Source organism: Athene noctua, chromosome 28 (genome assembly GCF_965140245.1).
Source record: "Athene noctua chromosome 28, bAthNoc1.hap1.1, whole genome shotgun sequence".
NCBI classification, from domain to species: Eukaryota; Metazoa; Chordata; class Aves; order Strigiformes; family Strigidae; genus Athene; species Athene noctua.
In genome coordinates, this window is record NC_134064.1 from 1216527 (window position 1) to 1238616 (window position 22090).

Consider the following 22090-nt stretch of genomic DNA (forward strand, 5'->3'; position numbering starts at 1 on the left):
GGTATCGTGCTGGCCAGCCCTTCTCAGCTCCCAGTCCTCCAGATGTTTTATTACCCTGTTTTTAATTAACATTTCCATCCATGTGCTGAATGGGGAGTTCCCATCTGCCCCTTCCTGGGCAGCTCCTTGCTCTGTCCTTAGGGGTAGATGTGGTGGGGACACCCCTCCCGTGTGGGGTCGGATGTGTCTGGGGGGGCTGCGCAAGCCCCAGGCTGATAAAAAATAGAAATAATTACTTAAAGCGTTATTATCCCTGACATTCTCCTGGCTGGAAGATAAATTATGTGCAGCATGAATCCACGAAGGAGCGAGATGGCGGCTGGTTGCTGGGGTGGGACACGTGGAGGGTGACTGTCCCACGCAGCCCAACACTCGCCAGGTGACCCCAGCTTTGTAGGACCCTAAGTAAAAACAGGAGCTGGCAGCACTGCGGTTTTGGGGTCTTTCCCAATGTTTTTTGAATGTCCTACAAACCCAGGGGAGCCTCAATGATGGGTTTGAAGGTCGCCTTCAGAAGGCAACTGGTGCTCTGGAGGCGAAGCCTAATCATTGCGAGTCATTTCCCAAGAGGTTCCAGAGACAGTCCCCCCCCCCCGGGAACATCCCGGCTGGGCAGGTGGGACGGGAGGTCCATGAGGTGAAGATCATGATGGGATGGGAGGTGCCTGGGAGGAGGGGGTGATGGTGGGGCAGGAGGTCCGTGAGATGAAGATGCTGGTGGGATGGGAGGCCCGTGAGATGGAGGGGATGATGGTGAGGCGGGAGATCCATGAGATGAAAGAGACGGTGGCGAGATGGGAGATCCATGAGTCAGAGAGAGAAGATGATGGCGGGGTGGGAGGTGCGTGAGATGGAGGAGACAATGGCAGGGCCGAGCCCTTCAAAACCATCTCTCTCAATGTTTTGCCGCTGTGCAGCCCGGAATAAAAAACAATTCCGGGCGCTGACGCGTGCCCTTAGGTCAGATCCCATCACCCGGCCTTTGCCCCGGCACGTCCTGGAGCTGCTGGGATCCCGTCAGCGTGTCCCGAAGGTGCTGGGGAGCGGAGGCTGGGAGACCCACGGGTGGTTCGTGGGAAAAAGGAGTTTCTGGAGCGGGGGACAGCGGGGGGGAGCCAGAGGGGGAATCGCTGCCCAGATGGAATGGTCGGAAATGAGTCTGGTCAGCGAGGGGCTGCAGCTGGGGGGGTAAGGTGGAACCGTCGGACACCCTGGGACCCTCAGCCACCCCAGGGCCCTTGGTAGCCCCAGGACCTACAGTCACGTCCATCCCACCTCCCCAACCCCCAGAGTCCCTTTCACCCTGGTACCTGGAGACATGGGGGGACACGCCCCCCCCCCTCCTCAGTCAAAGCCTGAAACCCCAAAGAGGCAAATCCCAGCACAACACCGGCACTGGGGACAAACGGGGGGTCACTCCCGGGGGTCCCTCCCGGGGAGGTGGCAGGAGCTCGGGCCCCGGTTATTTTGCCGGTGGTGGCTCACGGGTGGGTTTTTTCCCCCCGTTACACCCCAAAGGCGGCGGGATGGGGATGAAAAGCGGATTGGTTTCTGGAGGAGACACCCCAGCCCCCCCCCGAGCACCCCACTGCCAGTCTGCAGGGCCACGGGCAGAGGTTGGCAGCTGGCTCGGGGCTGGGCCCCGGGATGGGGGGGGGTGTGGGGGGGTGTTTGGCCCTGGGGCAGGGGCAGGGTGGAGGGGGACGAGCTGCAAATGGCCCATTAGCACATGCTGGGGGCATGCAGCCCTGCCTGGTGGGGAGCACCTACACCCCTCCCAACCCCCCCGGCGAGGGCACGCACCCCCTTGGCCCCCCGGGTCGCCCCCCCCCGGGCCACCTCCTGACCCCCCAACTCGGGTACGGAGAGGTGGCACGGAGGGGGGGTGGTCACACCCCCCCCTCCGGGCTGCGCTGGAGGGGGCCATCGGCCTCGAAACCTCCGTGTGTAAGGTCCTTATCCCCCCCCCCCCCCCGATAATTATAGCTGAGGACATCACCCCCCCGCAGCAACTGCGGCGCCACCCCCCGCCCCGGGAACGACACGGTCATCCCCACGGGGGGCTTTTTTTAAGCTCAACAGCAGAAAAAGGGCAATTTTGGTCCTGCCTGACCCCCCCCTTTCCTTCTCACAGCGTTTAATTTTGGGGGTGACTCTTCGGGGGGGGAAGGGGGAGAAGAGGGACCGTCCCGTACCCAGCAGGGGAAAAGCTGCAAAAATATTCCTCTTTCTGAGCCCAAAACTCTGGCGTTCCCCCCCTCCCCCCGAAAAAGCCGAATTTTGATGATTTGGGGTAAAATCGAGGCACATTTGCGCCCTAAAAAGCCCGGGGCTCAACGCAGCTGCGATCCCCCCCCCTCAGGTTGGGAAATGGGGGAAATTCACGAAAATCCCGATTTTACCCACCCAGAGGCGAGGGGGGCGGGGCTGCACTGGGGGGGCTGCGTTGGACCCCCTGGAATGGGGGGGAGCACGTGGGCCGTCGGGGGGTGTCGTCTGGGTGTCTCGGGGGCGGGGCGTTGTGGTTAAGGGGCGGGGTAACTTAGGGGGCGTGACTTAGCGGCAGGGGGCGTGGTTTAGCGATAAGAAGGCGTGGTTTAGCGGCAATGAGATGTGACAGCGATAAGGGGGCATGGCTTAGCGACAAGTGGGCGTGGTTTTTGCGGCAATGGGGCGTGGCTTAGTGGCAAGGTGGTGTGTCGAGTCGATAAAGGGGCGGGGCGTAGTGACTCGGGGGCGGGGTACCCGGGGGAGGGGCTTTTCAGGGGCGGGGCAGGACGTGAGGCGGCCCCGGTAGTGCGGGAGGGGCGGCCCCGGGGCGGACCGGGGCGGTCCCGGGGCGGTCGGTGAGGCGGGGGGCGGTCCCGGGGCGGTCTCGGGGCGGTCGGTGAGGCGGGGGGCGGCCCCGGGGCGGTCCCGGGGCGGTCGGTGAGGCGGGGGGCGGTCCCGGGGCGGTCCCGGGGCGGTCGGTGAGGCGGGGGGCGGTCCCGGGGCGGTCCCGGGGCGGTCGATGAGGCGGGGGGCGGTCCCGGGGCGGTCTCGGGGCGGTCGGTGAGGCGGGGGGCGGCCCCGGGGCGGACCGGGCGGCGGTGGCGGCGGCGCGGGGCGGGCCGGGAGCGGGCGCTGCCATGGCGCTGAACCTCAGCAAGAACGGGCGGGCGCTGCAGGAGGCCTACGGGCGGGTGGTGGCGGCGGGGAGCCCCACCGACTGGTGAGGGGCGGGGGGGGAGAGGAGGGGGGGGATAGGCCATGGGGGTGGGGGAGGGTCTGCAGGGGAATATTGGGGTCTGGGGGGGGTAGGGGGGGGCTGTGGGGATGTTTGGGGGTATATAGGGGGGCATCAGGGGGTCCGGGGGGTACAGGGGATCTGAGGGCGTGGGAATGGGGGGGGGAAGCGAAGCCGGGATGTGTGGGGGTGTCTGGGGTGGGGTTGGGGGTGTCTGGGGGGTGTACAGGGGGAGATTTAGGGCTGGGGGGGATGTGGGGTGGAAGGGATCAATCAGAGGGTGTGAGGGTGTCTGGGGGGATGTGGGGTGTAGAGGAGGGATCAGAGGTGTGGGGGTGTCTGGAGTGGAGGTGTGGGGTGTGTAGGGGAAGCGGGAGGGTGGGAGGTGTAAAGATCAGGGAGTGGGGGTGTCTGTGGGGTGTATAGGGGGGATCGGGGGTGTGAGGCGTCTGTGGGATGGGTGTGGGGTGTCTGGGGGGTGGGTGTGGGGTGTCTGGGGGGGATCAGGGGTGTATAGAGGGGATCAGGAAGTGTGGGGGGTGTGGGGCCCCATGGGGCTGTGTGGGTCGGGGTATCAGGGGCGTGGGGACGCCCTGGATGGGCTCCCTGAGGACGGGGCAGTTTTTGGGGTGCACTGCAGAGGGTCTGGAGGAGTTGGGGCAGGAGAGAAGATGCTGACCAGGTGTGAGGGTTGGAGCAAGCTGGATAAAACCTTCACTTCTGGCTTTATTTTAGGGCTCTGTTCACCTATGAAGGCAACAGCAATGACCTACGAGTGGCCGGCTCTGGAGGTGAGCGTGTTAGGGACCGTCCCCCCCTCTCCTGGCACCGCTGGCCGCCTCTGGGGCTGTTTGCAGGGCTCAGCTCACGAGGTCCGGCTGGCTTTTGTCACTCGGGGTTTCTGGTGGCATCCAGCCTCCGCCTGGAACAGCTCCAGTGGTGGGAGACGGTGCTGGCTCCCTCACCCCTCAGTAAAGGGTGATTATTTTTTTTTAATCCCTGAGCCTGTTCTGGCCCCTCAGTGCTGGCGGCGGGTGGCCTCAGTGGTGGAACGGAGGGTGAGAGCACATGCTGGGGTGTTTGGTGCAGTTTCTGAGTAAGGAAAATAGAGAAGAGTCTCGGTGGCAGGCGAGAGGCGCATGCGTGGTTCTGCCTTCTCCTTCCTTTTCGTTTTCTTCTTTTCCCAAGGATCCAAAGTTCACATCCTTGTACCTCTTTGCGGTTCTGAAGTATTTTAGATCCCAGCCAGCCGAACGCAAGATGAAGGACCACGAAGTGCTTCAAAGCTGGGTTTCTCAGGCTGGTAATTCCAGCTTGTTGCTGCTAAAGTGCTTCTTCTTTCTCTGGTTCCCCATTTCATGGGACTTTTTTCCTTTTCCTCTGGCTGCCGATTCCCACACAACTGCTTCTCGATGCAAAGCTAAAGCTGTTAGAAAGCAACGCATTCAGGCAGGTTTCTCCGCTCTCTTGATTTGCATCCTCCAGCGCTCAGCTGCTCCCCGGCTGCCTTTCGCATTTGCAAGTGTTTCTCACAACGCACAAAGCTTGGCGGTCAGGTGAGGTGTTTCTGGGCAGCTTTGCGGAGTCCAATGAAGCCTGTGTTGTGAGTGCTTTGGTGCTGGGGCCTTTTGTTAAGCAAAAAGCTCAGACTGTGCTGCAGACAAGGGCTGCGGGGAGCCTCAGGGTGGCTGCAGAGGATGTGACCCCCTGAGCACCGGATCTGTGCTAGAGCACGGCTGCGGGGTCTGTCAGTGGGGCTCAGATGTGGATTTGCTGCTTTCCAAGAGTTGGGGTTGTATGGAAGAGAGATCTGATTTGAAGGCTGTCACAGGTGTTAGCTCCTTGCTGAGTTTTTGCTGTAAATTAAAAGTCCCCCTGTGGTTTTTATGCTGGACCCTGCTTAGTTAGGCGCAGTGTAACTGCTGCTCCCTGTTACCGGAGCCCCGACCTCCCCGCAGAGCTCTGCTCCTCCCAGCCCTTCCCTTTGTGTCCTTCCATACTCGCTACCACCGCGGTGTTAAACATTTACCCAGCAAACACGCAGTCCTGGGCCCGCCCAGCGCACAGCGAGGGCTCCTGTCAGCCGTCTGGCTTCAGACTTCCAGCCTTAAACTTTTCTGTCAGGCTTAGAAACCACCATGCCAAATTTAGAGCCGAAGCATAAATATTTAATAGCGGAGAAGAAAACGATCTCGGGTCCTGCTGCACTGCAGAGCAAAACAGACTGGGCTGTGCAGTTGCTGCCGGTGTTTGATGGTAAGCAGTAGCTTGTTTTCTGCTTTTCAGGGGTCAGACAAACCAAAGTAGGAGGAATCGTGGTCTGTGGGAATTCTTTTGAAATGAGAGCACATGTATTTGCGTTTTTCCTCCTTTTCTGGTAGTTTTCTGGCATACGTTTCTAGCAGGAGCGATGCTGCGGTTCATGGGGCAACATAGCACTTTCCATCGCTCGCCTGTCTTGCACAGCCCCTCTGCTGAGCCCTGCACAATTTTTTTTCCTCTGTGCATTTTCTTCCTTCAACCCCAAGCTCATAGCTGAGAGCTGCCCCTGCAAAGACCTGCCTGGAGGGGCCCTGTGGGTTTAAGACCAGCAAGGAAAGCGTGAGAGCAGGAGTTTCCTCCTACGGTTGGCGAACGTGACCTTACCTTGCACCAGCCTCTCGGTTTCTTCCTACTTCCTATTTGACAAAGCAGGGCTTGTCACAGCCGCTGACCGACTTAGAAGGTGGGATTCTTGTGTCAGCCCTGGCGTGGCCAGCAGGGACAGGGAAGGGATCTGAGCCCTGTGCTCGGCACTGGGGAGGCCGCCCCTCGCTGAGTGGGTTCAGTGTTGGGCCCCTCACCCCAAAAAGGCCATTGAATGACTCGAGCGTGGCCAGAGAAGGGCAACGGAGCTGGGGCAGGGTCTGGAGCACAGGTCTGCTGGGGAGCGGCTGGGGGAACTGGGGGGGTTCAGTCTGGGGAAGAGGAGGCTGAGGGGAGACCTCCTGGCCCTCTGCAACTCCCTGCCAGGAGGGGGCAGAGAGGGGGGATGAGTCTCTGGAGCCAAGGAGCCAGTGCCAGGCCCCCAGGGAATGGCCTCAAGCTGCCCAGGGCAGGGTCAGGCTGGCTCTGAGGAAGGATTTCTGTGCAGAAGGGGCTGTTGGGCGTTGGAATGGGCTGCCCAGGGCAGGGGGGAGTCCCCGGGATCCCTGGAGGGGTTGAAGAGTCGGGCTGAGCCAGCGCTGAGGGATCTGGGGGAGTTGGGAAGGGTCAGGGTGAGGGTCATGGTTGGGCTGGAGGAGCTGCAAGGGCTTTTCCAACCCAGAGGATTCTGATTCTATGGAAACAAGGCATAGCCAGTTCCTCCACCGCTTCTTGGGACCTTTCTGATCTTCATTGAGCTGTTTTCTGGTCATAGAGGTGCTCGCTGGAGACCTTGCAGCACGGTTTTTTCTAAGAACCTGTGGACAGATTTTGCAGCTGTCTGCTCTGGTTAAAGCCTCTAGTTGAGGGGACATGAGCATCTCCTTTCCCTTCTCTGTCATCACTTGACTTGTGTCACGGACCTGAGATCTTTCCGTATGTGGATTTGTGCTTGTGGCAGCGAAGGTCTGAGGAAGAGGAGCTCTGGCAGCAAAGGCTGCTGGGGGTGGGGGCACAGGTGAGAGCAGGCTGAGGCTGAGCTCCCACACAAACAAGCAGGTAATGGAAGGACAAGGGTAAACACGAGGGGTCTGAAATAGTCTTGGTGTAGGACAGCTCCAAATCTAACAGGAATAACCTCCAGGAAATAAACAGTCAGGCTCTGTGATAAAGACAAATAAAAGTATACTCGTAACGGAATGGGCTTCACTCCAGGTTTGCCTTCATTTTCACACACAACTCGTAGCTGGGCCCCCACTGCAGTGAATGGCCACTTACACCAGTCCCTGCTCATCCTTATGTCAGGATTCTAAACCATCCCATCATACAAAGGCCACCTCAGTTTCCCTTGATGTTTCAATACTCTATTCTTTCAGTGATCAAAAATGTCCATAAATTTCCATCAGTCAGCGAGTCCTTTCTTGTTGCTGGCTCTGCTCCTGTTCGCAGGGTCTATTGGTCCGTTTCAGGGCCATCAAATCATCCATCTCAAACAACTCTCTTTCTTCATCTGTCTTTCACAACCTTTCCTCGATGTTCCATTTAACATTTCTAATTTCTGAAAAGTTAATCTTAGAACCTTTAAGAATATTAAAACTAGACGCTTTGATTATCACCCATATCTTATGTCTGTGTCAGTTAAAATACTATAATCAGCTTAAACATGCCTAAACTAAAGGTTTCAATTCTTCTGTCTTTATCCATGGATTAACTAGGCTGGGTTTTTGGCCAGCCATGGTGAGGACTGTACGTGGGATGAATGAGCAGCACAGCGTGGTTGTAACTTCAGACTATTTGAACACCTGCAGCCTTATAATTTCTCATCTCTTACTCAGAATCACAGTGACCATTGATTTCTTACTTCAATGATCCCATTTATTTATAAGTAATAATAAGTAAAAAAGTAAAATAATGAAGCTGGGGCAGGGTCTGGAGCACAGGTCTGCTGGGGAGCGGCTGGGGGAACTGGGGGGGTTCAGTCTGGAGAAGAGGAGGCTGAGGGGAGACCTCCTGGCCCTCTGCAACTCCCTGCCAGGAGGGGGCAGAGAGGGGGGATGAGTCTCTGGAGCCAAGGCCCCAGCGCCAGGCCCCGAGGGAATGGCCTCAAGCTGCCCAGGGCAGGGTCAGGCTGGCTCTGAGGAAGGATTTCTGTGCAGAAGGGGCTGTTGGGCGTTGGAATGGGCTGCCCAGGGCAGGGGGGAGTCCCCGGGATCCCTGGAGGGGTTGAAGAGTCGGGCTGAGCCAGCGCTGAGGGATCTGGGGGAGTTGGGAACGGTCAGGGTGAGGGTCATGGTTGGGCTGGAGGAGCTTCGAGGGCTTTTCCAACCCAGAGGATTCTGGGATTCTGTGAATCATTAAAAAAGAGAGATTTTTATCTATTTCTTAACACTCTGCAGGCTTGGCTGTTCCCACCACTTGTGTGTGATCTGCTTGTCTTACACCCTCTCCTTTCTCTCCCGGGGCAGATGGTGGCCTGGAGGAGATGGTGGAGGAGCTCAACAGCGGGAAGGTGATGTATGCCTTCTGCAGGGTGAAGGATCCCAACTCCGGCCTGCCCAAATACGTCCTCGTCAACTGGGTGAGTGGGGCCAGGCCTCTTTCTTTCCCAGGAGGGATCTGGTGGACGTAAATCGTTGTTTCTCCCATCAATTCTCTCTTGAACCGTAGTTGCCGAACGCTCGGCAGCCAGCACGTTGAACCCCCTCCCTCAAGCTGCAGTACCGAGGACGTTCCATGCCCACTGCTGTGGGTGCGTAGTCCAAACCCCATGGGCTCAGGCAAAGGGAGGTTGGGAGGATTCACTTCCCTGTTGCATCTCTTTGGCCACGTAGCTGGCTTGGCTGGCAGCAGTGCTGCTGGTCAATGGCTCTGAACCCATCTAGGATGGGTTGGTTGAAGTCCTTGAGGATGAGCAGGAGCCTGAGCCCTCATGGTGTGGCCGTGGTCCCCGTGCAGGTGGCTCACCATGTCCCTCTGAGCAGTGCTTGCTGCAGAGATGGCTCTTTTTCCATGCTGTAAGCCCTGGTGAAGCCCTGGTCATGGCCAGCAGGGCTGATTTACAGGTTTAGATCAAGGTGCTGCTGCCATAAAACCAGCCTGGGATGGGACTCTGATAAGCAGGTGCTGGTGGTTTCTCTTTGCAGACGGGTGAAGGTGTGAATGACGTGAGAAAAGGAGCCTGCGCCAACCACGTCAGCACTGTAGCAAACTTCCTAAAGGTCTGGTCCTCTTTTAATTGTGTCCTCCCTGGACTGGGGGGGCCCTGGGTTAGGGTACCTGCATCCCGTGGGGCTCACGCTGCTCTTTGGGGTGGCACAGAGGCACCTGTTTGCAGGCAGGACCGTGGGCAGGAGAGGTTGGGCAGTACTGCCCAGCACTCAATACTCCCTGCGCTGCAGGATAGCCCGGGCGTGCATTTCAGAGGCTGATTAGCAACACAAACCTCTTGCAGTCAAAAATAGCTCTGGAGACTGCAGAGGAGGCGAAACAAGCCTCTTTCTTCCCCAAGGAATGTTTGCTTTCCCAGCGTTGTGTTATCTTAGAGTGGCCACTCACCTCTCTTCCTCACCTGAGACCTTTTCCTTCCCTTGGGAGCTCTGGGAGCACAGACAGGACCTATCAAAGCAGCGTGGCGCGTCTAGTGGCTTCTAGAGCTGCTGTCTCATTCTTGTGCTGGCTTCCTCCCCACTCAGGGGGCTCATGTCACAATCAACGCTCGCGCGGAGGAGGATGTGGAGCCTGATCTCATCATGGAGAAGGTTGCCAAGGCCTCTGGGGCCAACTACAACTTTCACAAGGAGAGCAGCAAGTTCCAGGATGCGGGCCCTCAAGCTCCCGTGGTAAGTTGACTCTGTTGGGGTTTTCTGGTCCCTCTGGGCTCGCAGTTGGGCAGGAACAGAGTCTGGGACCACTGTCACCCTGCAGTGAAAGGGGCTCCCCGTGTTTTGTGACCAGTGATTTTTCCCAGTGCCAGTTCCTCTGTCACATTGCAGAGTGAATCAGGGCAGGAGCAGGTGGTGGCAGAGTTGAGATGTCCTTGCAGCAGACAGAAAGCCTGAGCTCTTCTCTCCTTAGCCCCAATCATTTTATTGAGAAATAGCAATTCCTCCCGAGTTCTATTCAGGTTTTTAGAGACACAAAAGCTCCAGCTTTTCAAATTTACAGATTATCTGTGGAGTCTGGAACTTCTGCAAGAGCAGCCAAGGGACTGGGAACAAGATGTGTTGATGCAGCAGCGTTTTGACCTGCTTACAAACAAAACCTGAGGCTTCCCCCACTGCTGAGAAGTGTTGAGGCCAGAGCTCTCAGCAACTTCCTTTCTGTCTGCTTGGAAATGTTCTGTAGGAAGGTTTTTTTAACACAACCCCCCCAACCCCCCCCCCAGGCAATGAGGTTTCTCAGCTGTACAAAGAAGCAGCTCAGCTGCATGTGCTCTCTGACTCTGAATCACTTGACTCTGCTCTGAGATGGGGGTCAAGAGCAAACCTGAGCTGTGCAAGATCCTTGCTCTCCCCCCAGCCTTGCTTACGTGTGGCAGTGCCAGGGCCCCGTGTGCCCTGGTCACTTCTTTGCTGCTGCTCCAGCCTGGGCTCTGCTGGGCTTTAGCGACTCGATCTTTGCTTGAGGCAAGAGGAAAACCATATTGAAAGTCCCTGTTTTTGTCAACGCACATTGTTGGGCTGCAGCCAGCCCTTCTTTCAAGTTTGGGGCAAAGCATCAGGTTATAGTAACTTCTAAAAAGTCACAGACTGTGCTGAACACGGGACCATGCTGGTTTTGTTGTTATATTCTCTCACAAAGTGTCTGTTTTTTCTTCTTTATGCTAAATGAAGCCAGCAGTGTGCCCAGATGGCCAAGAAGGCCAGTGGCATCCTGGCTTGTACCAGCCCTGGCGTGGCCAGCAGGGACAGGGAAGGGATCTGAGCCCTGTGCTCGGCACTGGTGAGGCCGCCCCTCGCTGAGTGGGTTCAGTTTTGGGCCCCTCACCCCAAAAAGGCCATTGAATGACTCGAGCGTGGCCAGAGAAGGGCAACGGAGCTGGGGCAGGGTCTGGAGCACAGGTCTGCTGGGGAGCGGCTGGGGGAACTGGGGGGGTTCAGTCTGGAGAAGAGGAGGCTGAGGGGAGACCTCCTGGCCCTCTGCAACTCCCTGCCAGGAGGGGGCAGAGAGGGGGGATGAGTCTCTGGAGCCAAGGCCCCAGCGCCAGGCCCCGAGGGAATGGCCTCAAGCTGCCCAGGGCAGGGTCAGGCTGGCTCTGAGGAAGGATTTCTGTGCAGAAGGGGCTGTTGGGCGTTGGAATGGGCTGCCCAGGGCAGGGGGGAGTCCCCGGGATCCCTGGAGGGGTTGAAGAGTCGGGGAGTTGGGAACGGTCAGGGTGAGGGTCATGGTTGGGCTGGAGGAGCTTCAGGGGCTTTTCCAACCCAGAGGATTTGTGCAGGTTTAACCCCTGCCGGGATCGGAGAGCACGCCGTTGCCCCTCCCCCACCCGCGGCGGGTCGGGCTGGCAGTGAGGCCCAGACCCGGGCTAAAGGAACAAGGAATTTAATACAACAGAGTGATAGAACAATCTGAACAATAACAGTAGCAATGATAATAACAATAAACAGCAATAGCAGTGAACAAGACAAAAGATTACAGAGAATACCGCTAAATGGTCAAGGCACAAGCCCGTCGCGTGTATGGCAAAACCCAAAACCAAAAGCGAGAGTAAAAAGGCTCCGCCCCTGGACCTGACGTCAGCATGGTATGAATAACCCGGCTGGAGATCCCTTCCCCCTCTCTCTCTGCTGGGGAAAATCTTGACTCTATCCTAGCTGAACCAGGACAGGATTCTGGGATTCTGTAAATATCTTCTGTTGACCCTTTGAACCCAGACTGCTGGTGTTTGGCCGCATGGGGCTGGGTACCCTCTGACAGGGGAAGACGAAGAGGGTCTGGCCGGTCCCATAGCAGCAGGAGAAAGCTGTCAGAAAGCCACAAGGACACATTTCTGCAGAGAAATGCAAAAATTGTGATTGCTCAGTGACTACCACTCACACATGCCACCTTCTTCCTCCCCCCAGGGCTCTGTCTACCAGAAGACAAATGCAATGTCCGAAATCAAGAGAGTCAATAAAGATAATTTCTGGGCCAAAGCTGAGGTGAGTGCTGCTGCTTCTGTTCTGCAGCCAGGCACGAGGAGGATGAGGCATTTGGATGTAGCTGGAGATTTCTCTCTGTCTGCCTCCTCGCTCTCTAACCTCGGCTCCTCTGCCCGGAGTCAGGGATCCAGACCTCCAGCAGCGTGGAGTTGGGCTGGCTGCAGAGGTCCTGCTGCCTCAGGGTGCGAGGAGAGGAGGAAATTAGTCTTGAAGAGCAAGATGCTTTTTATGTCATCATAATTTGGCTCAGGGCTGCTGGGGTGGGCGCAGGGGGTAAGGGCTGGGCTCCCAGGGGCTGTCAAACGCCATTTGGGTACGGAGGCTCATTTTTGACCTTTAAAGGCAGCACTTGAGCAGCACAAGTCTGCTCTGGATTTACTTCCCACTCAGGTTGCTTTACACCGGGGTTTTACCAGGGTTTAGCAATAGCACGTGAAACTTCAGCCTGCGAAAGCGTTACAGGTGCTGTGAGCCCTGGGAGCTGCCAGGAGATCTGCCGTGCTGCACAGCGGCGTGCGGAGAGCTGGGGGGATTAAACCCACGACTTGTTGCACGTCTCCCATTAGAAAGATGAAGAAAACCGCCGGCTGGAGGAGAAGAGGAGAGCGGAGGAGGAGCGGCAGCGGCTAGAGAGGGAGCGTCGGGAGCGGGAGCTGCAGGAAGCGGCGGGACGAGAGCAGAGATATAAAGCGAGATCCAACGAAATCGAGGCCCAGAAGTGAGTCCCTGCCGCTGGCAAGTGTTTGTTACGATGCCCAGAGCCCATCCCGCGGTCTGGGATCTCAGCTTTGCTCCCGGTGGTGCCCTGTGTCCTTGTCATCACCTCTTCCGAGCTGCTGTCCCCGCCCCAGCCCCTGCGCTGCCAGCAGAGGGTTGTTCCGTGCGTTCCCTGCTGCTGCCATCGCTGCAATTCCAGGAAATCTCCTTGAAGGCAGCAAATGCGGAGGGGATCTGCCTCAGCTTGTGCCGGGGCAGGCTCAGCCCGGCCGCCCCCGTAACACGCTGCCCTCGGGCACCGCGATCTGCGGGTCCGATGCTCCTGATAGCCCCCTGCTCCTGCCAGCGTGCGAATGAGCTGGGTTTGCCTTCGCTCACCTTCCCGGAGTGGTGGTGGAGATTTGGCCCAGCTGATCTGGGCTCCTCCAGCTTTATGTCCCCCCCCGCCCCCAGCAAGCCTCTGGGTTGAAGAGAGCATCTGCTCCCTGGCTTGGCTGCTTGTCCACCATCATCTGTGCATCTCCCTGCCTGTGGATCCTGCCCCAGCACCAAGCACCTTCCAGGATGCTTCTGCAACACAACACTGAACCCTGTGGCCACCATTCCTGGGGTGCTGGACGTCTGGACTGGCTAGTGGAGGGCTCTGAGCCCTGCAGAGAGGAGGCAGTGTGTGCAGTGACCTGCATTGTGCTGATTTCCTTCCTCTCAGCCTGGCGTGACTCCTGTTAGGTGGCGGAACTCACTTCTGCCAGCAGCAGCGGGCACTGCCTTCCTGTTTTGAGCTCGGATGGGGAAGTCTGCCTGGCGCCTCTGTGCCGGATGCTCTTGTCCATCCCCTAAAGGAAGAGGTTTCCCCGGTTCGGTCCTATTTGAAGCAGCTCCTGCCACTCTGCCCCTCTCTCCTTGCTCCCTGCAGCTCTGGGGGTGGCGTTTGGCTCCTCGTCTGGCCCCAGAGGTGAGAGGAAATGTCCTTCCTCTGGTCTTCCTCATGTAGCTGCAGTAGGATGAGGTTCTAGGGCAGCCCTGTGCAGAGCAAACCACTTGTCCTACCTGTTCTTTAATCCCCATTTGTCATTTGTCACTACAGAAGACTCCAGCAGCAGCAGGAGGCAGAGAACAGGGACAAGGAGCAGCAGCAATGGGTGAGCTTTGGCAGTGTCCCCTGCGGTGAGGTTTTGTCACGCATCCCCCATGACAGACAGGACAGGGTGCCGTGGTGCAGAGCAGGCTGCAGGCAGAGGCAGGAGGGTGATGGAGGAGCACCCTGGGCATCCCCGGGCATTGTGGTGGCAGGTGGGGGACATGGAAAGACCCATGGACACACTCTTGACAGTAGAGGTGCCACGGTCTGGTCCTCCACGTCTCTTGCTCCATCCTTGATTTTGTTGGATCTCGTGTATCTCTTTATAGTCTTTATGTCTCTTTAATGAAGTGACGAGCACCAGGCCCCGAGAGAATGGCCTCAAGCTGCCCAGGGCAGGGTCAGGCTGGCTCTGAGGAAGGATTTCTGTGCAGAAGGGGCTGTTGGGCGTTGGAATGGGCTGCCCAGGGCAGGGGGGAGTCCCCGGGATCCCTGGAGGGGTTGAAGAGTCGGGCTGAGCCAGCGCTGAGGGATCTGGGGGAGTTGGGAACGGTCAGGGTGAGGGTCATGGTTGGGCTGGAGGAGCTGCAAGGGCTTTTCCAACCCAGATGATTCTGGGATTCTTCTCACACTGGCAGCACACTCTCGGTGGCCAGTCCAGCACAGCCCCTGGAGAAAGCAGAGTTTAAAACTCTTTCTAGGACAGAGCCTGGGGACACCGGAGGAACCCAAAACCTTCTCCTCAGCCCAGCAAACCTCCGTCTCCCTCCCAGATCCAGGGAGTTTCCCCGCCATCGCCATGTCTGTTCTGTGTTCCCATTTCACTGGAGCTGGGGGCTGGGTGGGGAAGGAGGGGGCTGGCTTGGCGCCTGCTGAGGCTGTAGCAAACCCTTTCTTGTGCTGCAGAAGGAGCAAGCCGAGGAGTATGAGGCCAGGCAGCGGAAGGGCTTCAAAAGGAGCGAATCAGTGGAGAAAGCCCAGGTACGCTGCCGGGAGCCCGAGCGCTTTGCAGTTGGGGCTGCGTTGGGACGGCTCCCCACCTCCTGCTGCTCCCTGTCTCAAGGCTGTGGTGCCTTTTCTCCTTCCCAGGAGGCCGCGTCGCTGATAGCACAGAGGGCGGTGAACCCCCGCGACATCTTCAAGCAGAGGGAGAAGTCGGCGCCGGCAGACGCGGTGACGCCGTCCCAGCCAGGTGTGGCGCCAGGGGTGACGCTCGCAGGGGGTCAGGCAGCTTAAATTTCATTTAAAAAACTAAATATATTCATGCCAGAAAGGGACCACTGTCACAATCAATCTGCTATAAATTCTATGCAATTTTTTTCACTGGCTGAACCAAACTAGAGTGTGTCCCTTTAGAAGAGACTGATCTGATCTATCAGATAGAAACCAGGAAGTTGTGAAAACCAAAGCTGAAACTAGCTGAGGAAGTCGCTGAGAACACGTGGTATCCCTGGATGAATTGTCTCCTCCTCAGTCACCTCAACCTCCTTGAAAATACCTTGAATTAATTTGAAATAAGCACTTTGATTTTGTGAAATGAGCCCAAACATGCTTTCTTGGATAGTCAAGCCATCGGGGCGACAGGATGAAGTGCCACGGTGTGAACATTTCTTTCTGTTTAAAAACAGGGGGGAGGCTGATTTCTGAGGGTGAGAAATCCCTCAGGATTTCCCTCATTTGTGTTTGTATTTGATGTTTCTCAATGGAGGAAAGGAAAACAAATGCGCTGGCACCGATAAAACCCACGGGCTAAGGATGGGCTGGCAAGTCTTGGTGCTTATTCACTGCTGTGCTGTGGGGCTTGCCTCCTAACTCTGCTTTTGTTTGCATTCAGAGGCAGAGATGGGGGAGATAACAGCAGAGTTGCCTCCTGCCAAAGGAAAGTACTTGGGTTTGACTCATACCCCTCCCAGCTGCTGGTCAGAATGTCTGTGAAACTCAGGGTGCTCCAAAAATCACCGTGGAGAGCCCCAAGAGCAGGGCCTGGGTGGAGGTGTCCTCCAGCTACTCTTTCTCCTGAAAATTAAGTTTTGTCTGTCGTTTTTTTTTTTTTTCTTTCTTGACTGCAGCAACTGCTGTAACCAGTAGACAAACTTGTTTTCCCCAACCAGGATTAAAGCTGGAAAATCCTGCTTAGGAGGATAAGGAGCAGTGGGGCTCCTGAGGCAAAAAGCACCCGACAACACCCTTTTTTGGTGACTAACTCCTGGGATTCCTGGGGAGTCACCGGGCTGTCGTGGCGCAGCTGGATGTCTCCATGCCTGCCTGACTCCTGCAGCACGTTTAACTCCTTTTCTAGGCAAACTTCGCAGCCCTTTCCTGCAGAAGGAGGTGAACTCTGTGCCGAATCCTGCCTCTCCTGTCTCTCCTGCCCGAGATGCTCCCCCAGCCTCCTTCACCCCCTCCTCTGCTTGGGGGACGCCTCCAGCCTCTCCAGTACCCGCAGCAGGTGCGTGGCTTTGCTTCCTCACCCAACCAAAGCTTTTTTACCTCCCTCTCCAAATAGGATCCTCAAAAATGGGCATGTTGAGGCCAGGCTCTGCGTTTCTGTTTTGTTTTCCCGTGCCTCTGCAGAACGTGAGCGGATCTTTAGGCCAGAAACCCACAGGCTTTGTCTGCAGCTGGAGGGGATGGCAAGGGCTGAGTGCGGTGCTGAGGCTGGGGAAGGAGGAAACTTATTGCTGCCTGGTGCAAAGGTCCTTTCCTTCTCAGGCTTAGCGGGAGGTTCAGCAGCCGCGGGGATGAGGACATCTCCTGGCTGGAAGGCTGAAATTCAGCTACATGCACCCCTAGAGCCCCTCTCCAGACCTCCTGCTGCACTCAGACCTTTCCAAAATGCCTTTGAGACCCAGCAAAGAAGACTTTCTCCCCCCAGACAGTGGTTTCCCTCTGGGCAGTGGCCAGCTCTAGCAGTTAGACGGGGAATTTTCTCCATCCCAGTAAAGACCAGAGAGGGTCTGTGTGTGTTGTCAGTGCAGCGAGGCGAGGGCTGGCAGTGCCCATCTGCCCAGGCCTCGCTGCCCTCGTCGTGGGCAAGTCAGGGAGGGGCAGCCGGGCCACAAAGAGCTTTTTCTGCATGTGGTGAGATGCCCTGGCCCCTTTGGAGTGGTTTGGGTGGCAGGAGCAAGTCTGGAGGAGAGCTGGTTGTATCCGGAAGGTTTCCCCAGGTGCTGTGGGTGGCACAGAGGTGTTGCCTTGTCCTTGAAGGGCTGTGTGGTCTCACGTCCCTGCTCGCCAAGCTGCTCCCTGCCCTGGCTCGAGGCTGCACTGGAGCTTTGCTTCAGGAAGGTGGGAGCTGGGAAACAACCTCCAAGCTGCCATTTCCCTTTTTCCCAACTAAGTCCAAATTTATGTGGTTAAAAAACAAACCCTTTGAGTGGTTGGGTTCAGCAATCAGCCAGAAACAGATTTGCTTTAATGGAGCAAAACCAGCAGCTGTTTCAGAGCAGCCCAGGAGGGCCGAGGTGGGGGCCAGGAGGGCCGAGGTGGGGGCCAGGAGGGCCGAGCTCTGGTGGCCCCAGGCTGCAGTCACCACTAGATGCTGCTCTCAGCCAACCCTTCCCCACTCACCACCAGATGCAACTCGGAAGCTCATTCCTTTCCCTGTCAGAGGAATGAGAGATCCAGGATCTCTCCCTTGTCCTTTTTATCGCTCCCTAAACCCCTGCTCGCCCCTGGGTCTGTGCTTGCTGGACCCATCCCCTCTGCGGGGCAGGAGACCTGGGGACGTTCAGCTGTAGCAGAAGTTTGGTGACACATCAGCCTTGGAGCAGGAGTTGGATGAACCAGGGGACAGGGAGAGATTCTGGTGATGGATATCGTGAAAATAATCTTGTGTTTCTTTTGCAGGACGAGACTCTGGGTACAATTCTGTCCCGGCTTCCCACGGGGAAGAGGCAAATCTGTACGAGGAGCCACCAGACCCCTCAGCCATCTATGAAGAACCCCCTCAGGTTGGTGCAGGGAGGAGGATAGAGGGTCCCGGAGGGGAAAAGGGCACCCAAGAGCTGGCCAGGATCTTCGTGCAAGAGCGTGGCTTTGTCTCATCTTTTAGGATGAGTCTGGAACCCTTTTACAAGCATCTCTTTGAGTACAAACCCTCTGGTGCTCAGAGTGTGGCTGCCTGAGCTAAAATCAGTAGGAAACTGAGAAACCCCCAAGCTCGGGCTGCATCCACCTGGCGAGGGGCTGCTGCTGTGTCCTCCCCGGTGCTGGTGCGGGAGGGGCTGGTGCTGAGCCCCTGTCACCCCTCCCGCACCCCGGGGTGCTCCAGCTGGTGTCCCTGCCCGTCCCTGGAGCCCCGCGGGGGAGCACGGGGAGAGCCTTCCATCAGCCTCTTTGCCAAAGCACTTTCTCCTCCTTCTGCTTCTTTGCACATCTAAAACCAGCGAAGCTGACAAAGCCCAGCTATTCTTGGCATGCTCCGTCAGATTCTCCAGCGTCTAATAGTGGGGTTGTGTCATGCCGCAGTGTTTCCCTTGGAGATGTGGTGGCTGTTTGGTTTCCTCTCCTCTATTCATCTCTCTTGTCCCACCCCCCCAGCTCACAAAACCTTAAGTATTTCAAACATACTTATTTTTCTGCTTCTCAAATTTGTCTGGAAGTGCCCAGTTGGTTCAAAAGGAGAAGGAGATGGGCTGAGCGATTGCCTCAGCCTTTCTCTATGAAAGAAAAGTAAAAAGCAGCCAGCTCAGGTCTCAAAATAGCAATTTGAGAAATACTTGGAAAACTGGAGTTGGAGCTTGTCCAGCTTCAACAGGCCTCGATGTGGGGGTGATGAACCGCTGTCTGCAGTGGAGATCCTCAGGGGTTGGTTTCCAGAAGTTGTCTGCTGCTGGTCTCCAGTGTTTCTGGTTGTGGTGCTGGCTGCTGGGCTGGAGGCACGGCAGGATCGGTGCCGGTTTGTGAGCCCAAGCGGGGCTCTGGCCGCCTTCCCTCTGCGGTGTGAGGCTGGTTTATACGTTCATCTCCTGTATCTCCTGGCAGACACACGCGGCACGACCTTTGCAGAGCCAGCATTTTTATTCCAGGGGGGAGCATCTGGAACCTGCTGCACACAGTTCTCTGAGGCTTGGGGAGGGGCTGATCTAAATCTCTGGGTGCTGCATGGTGTCATACTCCCTCTTCCCACTGGATTCTCCTGCAGTTCCTGGAGTGCAACACCCCCCGATCCACCCGGAAACCGAGCGGGGCTGCAAGAAGCAGAGCGGGGCGACGTGCACCCTGTGTGTTGGGGTGCTGAGACCCCCGGCCGCAGACCCTCGCTGTGGTTAACAAAGCACGAGCTGCCCGTCGCAGCATCATTCATGCTGGTAACAACTTTTCTGCCTCTTTTCTTCCTGAAGGATCAAGTTGATGGTGCCAAATATGACTACGCAGTTGAGTACCAGCAGCCACCAGACCTGACGGGGAAGGGGCTGTGTGCCCGGGCACTCTACGACTACCAGGCTGGTAAGACCCGCAGAATTCTGGGGTTCCCTCTGAACTGGGCAGGGTTTGCTGGGCCCAGTCTGGCCCCAGAGAGCTGGACTGGAGGCATCATCACCCCTGGCAGGGTTTAAACCTGGCTGGCAGCCAAACACCACCCAGCCACTCGCTTGCCCTTCCCTGCCTGGAGGATGGGGGAAGAAATTGGAGGGATCAAGGGAGAGGCATAGGTTGAGATAAAAACAGTTTAATAATTGAAATAAATAAAACAATAATTGAAAGTACAAATGGGTAATGCACAAAGCAATTGCTCATCAGTCGGGAGACTGATACGCAGCCTGTTCCCAGTTAGTGATCCCAAAATACCACGATCCTCGAAGTGAGAGAGAAACCCCCCCTTCCCGACTGCCCCTCCTTTGTGTCTGTGATTTACACCATACGGAATATTCCACGGGCTAACGGGTCGGGCGTTCCGGCCCTGCCCCCTCCCAGCCTCTCGTACGCCTCGTGCAGGCAGGGCACGGGGAGTTGGAGACTCCTTGATCTCTCAGCAACAACTGCAACTATCCATGTGTTATCAGCATTCTCCTCATACCGGATCCCACACTGAATCCAAAACACGGCACTATTCGGGCTATTAAGAAGAAAAATTAACTCTACCCCAGCCGAAACCAGGACAACCCCTCACACTGGGCAGTTCCACAGCAGAGTGCTAAATAAAGTGTCTTCCACCCAAACTGGAGCTGGAAAAGCAAGTGAAGGAAGCCCTTAGCTTCTCTTTTTTTCCTTAATATCTGTTTCTTGCTCTCCTCCCTGTCCTCCCTCCCCTGTCTTCCCACACAGAAAGTCACATCTTATCTTTTGCTAGCCCCGCCCCCCCCCCCCCCCCTTCCACAGCAGCAGTGGGGCTGAGCTGCCCTTGATTTTTCCAGCCACAAAACCACCGATTTGCTTCGAAAAAGCAGCTGTGGAGGGGTTTGGGCTCTAGCAGGACATCAGGAAGCTGATTGTGTCACAAGCTCCTTTCTTTAAGCAAAGGGGTGTCTGGGGGGGGGCTGTGTGCTCTGCAGGAAGGGTGGTGGTGGGCGGGTGTTCGGGCTGGTTTTAAGCCCCTCCCTCGCTCTTGTCTGATTCCAGCTGATGACACTGAGATCTCGTTCGATCCAGAGAACATCATCACCAACATCGAGATGATCGACGAGGGCTGGTGGCGTGGCTACGGGCCCGACGGCCACTTCGGCATGTTCCCAGCTAATTACGTGGAACTGATAGAGTAAGGGGGCTGGCGGGGGCCACAGGGACCAGAGCCGCTCTGTCCCTCCAGAAGCACTTGGCTCCAGCCTGATTCTTCCAAACGATGTGTGGCTTTTAGTTCTTTTTTTTTTTTTTCTCTCCAAGTGAAGTGCCATTGCCCTGCTCCCTCAGCAGCAGGGCTGACCCAGGCGCTGCTCTCCTCCGCCCTCTCCCGTCCCCCATAGCTGGCCCTCGGTGGGGTCGAAGGGTCCGATCCCATCCTGAGCCCCTGGAGTGCTGATCCTCCCCCTCCTCCCTCTGGTTTGGGGTGTGAATTCTCTTTCAGGGCTGAAGGAGGGGACGACGAACCCCTTACTGGGCATTTTCAGGGAACAAGTTGCCTCTCCCCCCACACTCCCTCCAACCCCGTGGCCTCAGAACCACTGTGGCCACGACAGAGAAACCACTTTTCCCCATTTTGGCTCGCTGACAAAGCTCACTGGGTTGATTTTAGCGTCTCACGGGGGTCTGACGTCACCTGGAGAGCTGAAACCTGGCTCCTCAGCATTGCCACCACCCCGCTCCCCAAGCATCCCAGAACTCGCCACCGGGGCTGCCATGAGTGTCCCTGTTTTCCTCCCGGCTGTCCCCACTGGAAGGCTTTTCTCTGCCTTCCCCTCTCCCTAAACCATGCTTCGGGGGTTGAAATCATGTGTGAGCAAGCTCCCCTGCGGAGGAGATCCAACGAGGCCAAAGTGGGTGGCTTGGTTGGGGTTTTTTTTTTAGCAAAACCTGTGAGCGTGGGATCCCTCCCCTCCTCCATCAACCCCAAATTCACTGTGAACAAGGAAGAGCCCAGCCCAGCTGCCACCTTCCCCCACCCCTTGTTGAGTCTTTTCCCTCGGTGTTGCTTTAGAAGTAGCAGGAGGACGGGGTTTGGGGGGCCGGGGGGGCCTGGCTCACCCACCCCTCCCGTGGGCACTGGGGGCTGAGCGTGTCCCCCTGGGGTCCCACGGGCTCCTTCCCCCCTGCTCGCTCCTTCTGTGCTGTCCCCGTCCCTCCCAGCAACAATAAAAGGGCTTTTCTTTGGTGATGGATGCAGCAGGATCCAGCCGTGTGGTCCCAGGCAGGAATTGGGGTGAAGTTCTGGTGTTTTGGGGTGGGGTGGGGCAGGGCTCACGTGTGCCTAATGTCAGCACTAACGAGAAATCTTTTAATAAGGCTGAGCGGCGCGTGGGAATCGCATGTTTTCACAACGGATCATCGTGACCAGGCTTGTGCTCCAGAGAGGGGAGCGAAGGCAGGGATAATTGGATAAGTAATTAGCCCCAGTGCTAATTATTTGAGTCCAGTGAGGGAGGGAGGTTTGGTGAGAAAAGCAGCTGGAGGCAGTGGCTGGCAGAAATGAGCAGGCAGGGATGGGGGTCCTGGGGTCTGGATGGCCCTGGGGGGGGCTTTAGGGGTGTTTTTGGGGTCACTGTGGGTTTGGGGATACTGAGGACATCAGGGTGCAGCGACCTCTGATAACAGGGGGGTGGGGACATCAGGGCCATGTGGACATGGAGGCTGAGGGGACCCTGGGGACGCAGGGACACGGGATTTGGAGACAGGAGGGACCTGGGGACATGGGTGATTTGGGGA

The 22090-nt window shown here is 57.1% G+C and overlaps 1 protein-coding gene across 1 annotated transcript; it reads left to right on the forward strand.

The window, feature by feature from the left end:
- Window positions 1-3095: 3095 nt before the first annotated feature.
- Window positions 3096-22075, forward strand: DBNL (drebrin like). Its single transcript, XM_074928648.1, has 14 exons — window positions 3096-3211; window positions 3962-4017; window positions 8317-8429; window positions 8995-9069; window positions 9544-9690; window positions 11914-11991; window positions 12558-12709; window positions 13796-13850; window positions 14696-14770; window positions 14879-14981; window positions 16089-16238; window positions 17639-17742; window positions 19135-19240; window positions 20354-22075. Exons 1-14 carry the CDS (start codon window positions 3129-3131, stop codon window positions 20491-20493), a joined length of 1437 nt encoding a protein of 478 aa, XP_074784749.1. The 5' UTR covers window positions 3096-3128; the 3' UTR covers window positions 20494-22075.
- The last annotated feature ends 15 nt before the right edge of the window (window positions 22076-22090 follow it).